The 5,675-nt window shown below is 44.6% G+C and overlaps 1 protein-coding gene across 3 annotated transcripts in view; it reads right to left on the bottom strand.

The window, feature by feature from the left end:
- dek (DEK proto-oncogene) overlaps positions 1–5,675 on the bottom strand; it is a 15,006-nt gene that overhangs the window by 6,754 nt on the left and 2,577 nt on the right. For 2 of the 3 annotated variants that reach the window (XM_015391265.1, XM_015391266.1), the window contains exons 2-9: positions 5,167–5,311; positions 3,348–3,446; positions 3,165–3,274; positions 2,009–2,103; positions 1,807–1,936; positions 1,412–1,729; positions 1,201–1,335; positions 1,040–1,121 (exon numbers count right to left, since the gene is read on the bottom strand). In XM_015391265.1, coding sequence (XP_015246751.1) covers positions 1,040–1,121; positions 1,201–1,335; positions 1,412–1,729; positions 1,807–1,936; positions 2,009–2,103; positions 3,165–3,274; positions 3,348–3,446; positions 5,167–5,275 — 1,078 coding nt within the window. In that variant the 5' untranslated portion in view covers positions 5,276–5,311. Of the gene's footprint in view, positions 1–1,039; positions 1,122–1,200; positions 1,336–1,411; positions 1,730–1,806; positions 1,937–2,008; positions 2,104–3,164; positions 3,275–3,347; positions 3,447–5,166; positions 5,312–5,634; positions 5,654–5,675 lie in introns of those variants that run through there. The other variant, XM_015391268.1, reaches the window with a different exon arrangement.

Below are 5,675 nucleotides of genomic sequence, written 5' to 3'. Positions count from 1 at the left end.
TCCATAACGTTATGGAACACATTAATTAACTGAAAAATGTTGCATAGTGTCCCTTTAAGGCACAATCAAGCTACATATTTCTGGTTTTCTGCAAACTATTTGGAAGCTTTTGACTTCTTACCAAACCGTTCTAAAACATTTTGCTTGAAGGAAACCCCTCTGTCCTATTAGCCTTAAACCTATAGAGGGCGCTATAGGTTTATTTATTTGTCATTTATTTGTCAAGTTTTTCTTAAAATGTACCGAATTTACTTTTGTCGATAATTGTTGCAAAGAACACGTTTTATAAATGGAATTTAAAAAATATAATCCAGAGATGAAGCTTTCAAAAATGTTTTAAAGAAAGGTTTAGAGGAACTTTGATGTTTCTTCATATTTATTTTTTCTAACAGATTTTTTTTTTTCAAATGACTTTTTAAAGATCACATTCAACTTTTTATTAAGAGTGATAAAAATGTTGCTAACATCCAGTAGACCAAGTAAATTGCGTCTTGAGTCCCCACTGCAGAGGAAGCCCCGCCCCCCACTGCAGAGGAAGCCCCGCCCCCTGAAGTGCAAAGAATAATCTGGAAAAAGCAACTTCAATAGAATGAAATTCTAAAGCTTCATCTGAAAAACGGAAACTTGAATAAATTTCAGCAAATAAATAAAATATCCAGCTTCATGACATCCATTAATAAATCAATGCAATTAAAACATTTTATAAAATAGGAAAAGCAAATAACTAAGATTTGAAAACACTTAATAATCACATAAATAAAACATTTGAAAAAAATAAAATCTTTGCAAACATCATAGTTCCTCTTAAAACCTTTCTTTGTTTAAATTGTTTATCAAAGTTTTGTTTCTGAATTTCCATTTATAAATAGTATTTTTTGTAACAATAGTGGAACAAAGTTCTCCCCATAGCTTTGGCCCTTGGTCTCCCTGGTGGAGGAATAAAGACACGCCTCCTGCAGCTCCTCTGTTTCGATGGAAAGTGAAAGTTGCGTTGACGGAACGGACCCTGACCCGGTTCTGAGCGGAACCGGCAGCTCACCCGTGTTGGTGCTGTTCTTCCTGTTGCTGCTGCTGCTGTCGGCCTTCTTGGTTTTAGCTGCTGCTGCTTTCTTCTTCTTTGGCTGAAACACAAACGGCACGGCTCGGTGTTAGAACCGGTCTGCTCGGTCCGATGGGGGTGGGGTGGGGGGGGTTTGGTACCTTCTCCTCGGCGTCGCTGTCTCCACCGGACTCCTCAGAAGTCTCTTTCTTTGCTCTTTTCTTCGGTGGCCCCGTCTTCTTCGTTGGTGGCCGCTGCCTCTTCTTCTTCCCTTTGCTGGACTTGGTCTTGGAGGACTAACAGAACAAAAGCCAGAGCGGTTCAGTAGGAACCAGGTCTTTGGATCCTGCAGAGGAACCAGGCTGGTCTTACCTCAGAGTCTTCCTGATCTTCCTCCTCTGACTCCCCCGATTGGCCAGACTGCTCCTCCTGGTCTTCCTCCTGCTCTGACGGTCTCTCCTCTTCATCAGACCCCTCTGCGTCGGCCGAAGCTCCCACCTTCTCCTCGTCCTCCTCATCCTCGTCGCTGCTGGAGTCCATCACGATAGCTTTGGATTTACTTCCTGTTTTGGACTTTTTGGAGCTGGACGAGGAGCTCTTGGCTTTGGGTTTGCTCTTCTTGCTCTTGGTTTTGGAGTCATCTCCAGACAGCTTCTTCTTGGACTTCCTCTTCTTCTTCACCGGAGCGCGCTGTGAAGGAGCAAACAGAGCCGTTGGTGAAGGTGTTCTGAAAGAGGAGACGGTCGGAACCAGAGGAGAGGAGTCACCTTCCCGCTGCTCTTTGGGGCCATCAGGAAGTTGAGGATCCGGTCGATGAGATCCACGTGGGTTCCCTTCTTCTCCAGATCCAGAACGGTGCAGATGAGCTTCAGCTTGGTGTTGGTCAGGTTGGAGTTCCTGAGCAGAAGGACAAACGGATGAAGACGAAGAACCCAGAGACCTGAGGGGAACCTTAGGAGGCCCGCCTACCGGATCATCTTCTCCCGTTTCTTGGTGAACTCCGGGCCGTCGGCGTCGAACGGGAAGCCGCTGAACAACCGCAGGTTCTTCTTGACGGAGGCCGACTGAGGGAGAAGACAGAACCGTTACCGACCCGGTTCTGGCGGACGTCAGAGATCCTTCTGTCCCCACCCACTGATAATGGACCCGTTTGGAAGCAGAACCGATTGATTCTGATCCTAAAACCGAACCCTGCAGCTCTACAGGTACGGAAGCCCATTGGGTCCTACTGGTGCTGCTGGACCTGCTGATTAAGGAACCGGTACCGACTGGAATGGACCAGCTGGAAAGTGAAAAGTTCTGATCCAAACGAAATGTTCCGTAGTTCACATACTTTGGCTCTTCCTCGTTTAAAGAGCAACTGAGGAAATATTTATGAGTTCTAAACATCCAGACCGTTTGGGTCCAGATTAAACTTCCTGAACCAGAACCGTTCCTGCTGCTGGTCTCAGACGCCGTACAGAACCGTTTGGTTCTGAAAGCGAAACCCTGTTTACCATCAAATGAACCCAATTCTGCTCCATCCAGAACAGGTTCTGGTCCTAGAGTCCTTCGTCTTCTGGGTGTGGCTACAGAACCAAACCAGTGAATGGAGCCCAGGGTCCAACCGGGTCGCTCTCACAGCTGTACTGATGGAGGGCGGAGCTCTACAGAGGGAACCACCAGCAGACCCGGTTCTGGTAGTGAGCTGGACGAGGCCCGGTTTGGTAACAGCCTCCTTGTTCAGTACCGGATCCAGTGAGGAACAGAATCAGCAGAACAAACCGGAAATGGACCGTTCTGTTTGAATTCTGTTTAAGGCTCGGCTTCAGTTCTCTGAAGCAAAACAGAACCGGCTAAAACTGGACCAGAAGGTCTGATCTGATCCCAGATTAAAAGCCTCCTGGTACCAACTTGGCCTGTTAAAGTCTGGGTCAGTAAGTTCTGATCCATTCAGCTGCTAATGAGCGGGAGAGCAGGTCCAAGAGGTTCCTTAAAGCTCAGCGGTACCAGATTTAAAACATCTGGGGTGGACCTGCAGGTTCTGGATGTCTGTGATGTTCCCCTGAACACAGAACCAGCGGAGCAGCTGTAACCGGGTCATCAGGAGACTCCAGGGCCTCGGCCCGGCACCGTGGTTCCGTACCTTTCCGGGTCTGTCGAACAAGATGGAGTGCAGCAGCTTGAGCTCATCCGCCTTCCTCCTGTTGATCTCATAGTTGGTCCGAGGAATGTCTCCCAGCTTATCGCCACCGCCTGAAAACAACAGAAACAGGCTTCAGAACCGGATCAGAACGCGGTTTCGGACCAGAGCTTCTTCAGGTTCTACCGTCTAAAATCTTTAGCTTCTCCTTGGCTTTGGGAGCCTGGAAGTCCAGCCTCTCCACCGTCTTCTTGGCCCGTTTTCCTTCCACGATTTCTCCCACATCTGCAGCAAGAATCAAACCAGAACCGTCACCCTCGGATTCCACATCCTCCGCCAGCGCCCCGCTCTGCTCGTCGTGCGGAGTACTCGTCTGTTATGTTAATCCATCCACCGCTACTCCTCAGTACGTCACCGCCCATGTACGCCTTGCCCGTCCTTAACCGTCAAAATACGGAGCAGAGCTATTTTTTTGCTCCGCTCCGGCCAGGTCGAGATCTGCTATTGCAATCGCACCAAACAGGAAAAAGAACATTGAGAAGATCCGGTTTGTTGGAACCAAATGCTTGATTTATGATTGAATATTTATTTATAGTTTATTATTTTTGTCTGGTTTTGGAATGACATATATTAACATGAAATATTCTGGTTTGAAGTATGAGTTGACTGACTTAATTATGAAATTATGAATTTGTTTAGTTGTGTTTTGCTGCCATTCATAATTTACGCTGTTTCTTGCCCCCGCCCCTTCATTATGGACAGGTGACTGCAGCACCTGGATAATATTGGATTTGGCTACTGGGGCCGGGTGAGCTCTTGGATTCAGTCAGCGCAGCCAAACAGTTTTTGACCGCTTTTGATTATTGCTGTTTTTTTTGAGTGGCAAAAAAGGAGCGAAATGAGCCGATATGATCTGCCTCTCACGTCATATTGCGGTAAGAAACTCTAAGTTTGTTTTGATTTTGTAAAATAAAGCCTCTCGATCAAGAGGAAAGAAAGTTTGCTGACTGCATGGTCACATCAAACAACATCTGACAGATCTGAAGTGAGTCTAACTTGGATGCTTCTGAACCAAGAGCCAAACGCATCTTTATTGGAAAGATTGCGCCAATACGGTTTGTCAACCTAAAATATAGTAACGACGACAGATCGGTAACTACAAACCAGAGCATAATTCTTATATATTCCCCAAAAACTAAGACCGTTTAATTAAATGATTGGTTCTTCCACATCCCAGGAAGCAGATTTCTCATCTCCATCAAAATATCTATTTTATACCGAGACTTAAAACTTTAATCAAATCCAGTGAAAAGAAAACCTCTTATCGCAGGCATGGATGGAGAGATGCAAGGTTTGGAGGTAGAGAACAAACATAGTTCATAAAAAACTATTTTATTTGATCCTAGTTATCCCTGTTAAAAAAATCCAAACAAAAAGAAAATATTTCCACAGAAGCTGCACATATAGCTGGGTGATGGTGGGATTTTTTTGAAGGCGTCATATTAAACTGAGCATTAATTTCTGCATGTTTTCACTGGAAAAAAACTAAATCTAGATACCGGTAAGTAGTTTCTTAGTGCATTTGTTCTTGAATTGAGGAGATAAAAGAGACATTTTGCTAATGGAACAAGACAATTTACATTTAAAATAAGAAAACACTATTGCATTGTCTTATTTCAAGTGCATATTATCTAATTATCTTATTTAAAGTGTAAAAATACTCATTCCATTGGCAAATCATCTCATTTATCTACTCAAATTAAGGGTAAATACACTTAATTTCAGACATTTTTACTCATTTTTAGATTGTTTTTGCAGTGCTGCTCCTAGGAATTTAATAATAATATCATACATGCTCTGAATGAGCGTAGCGGAGCAGGACAGGAGGAACAGTTGAGGCTTAGCGCAGGCGGAGCGTTTACGGAGGATGTGGGATTTCAGGGTAATGGTTCTGACACTAGCAGGCTGGTGGAGAACATGGTCAGGTTCTGACCACAATGATTACCTGAGATCTGTGAGCTTTTGGGAGGAACGGACTCATCTCTCTGAGGATTGTCCACTTCGTCCTCCGACACGGCAGAGCTGTCCATCGCTTCCTCCGCCACGTCACTCATTCTGTCTCCTGGTTCCTGACAGGAAAGCCGTTTGTTCTAGAAGGTCAGCCGGCAGAAGACACAGGAAGTTCTGAAACCATCTTATTTCATCTGACAAGCAGAAATATAACAGCTCTAAACTCAAACATGCCTCTAAAACCCTCAGGGAACCTAATGACCCCCCTCTAAACAGGTTGGTCCTTATTTTTAAAGGAAAAGTCCGCTCACATTCAGAATTCAAACTTCTAAAAGTACTTTAAATATTAAATGATTCCATCCTGTTCAATAAATGATCAGTGTTTTTAATTCAGAGTAATTTTCATGTGAATGTGCTTTACTGGAGGCATCCATGTTTGTCAAAGAACACTACTGCCACCTACTGGTTAGTGACGTCACGGTGCGGTATCGGTTGTTGATCAAG

Source organism: Cyprinodon variegatus, unplaced genomic scaffold (genome assembly GCF_000732505.1).
Source record: "Cyprinodon variegatus isolate N-32 unplaced genomic scaffold, C_variegatus-1.0 Scaffold534, whole genome shotgun sequence".
Taxonomy (NCBI): domain Eukaryota; kingdom Metazoa; phylum Chordata; class Actinopteri; order Cyprinodontiformes; family Cyprinodontidae; genus Cyprinodon; species Cyprinodon variegatus.
Note: the sequence above shows the minus strand (reverse complement) of the source record. Positions and strands in the feature narration are given on the sequence as shown.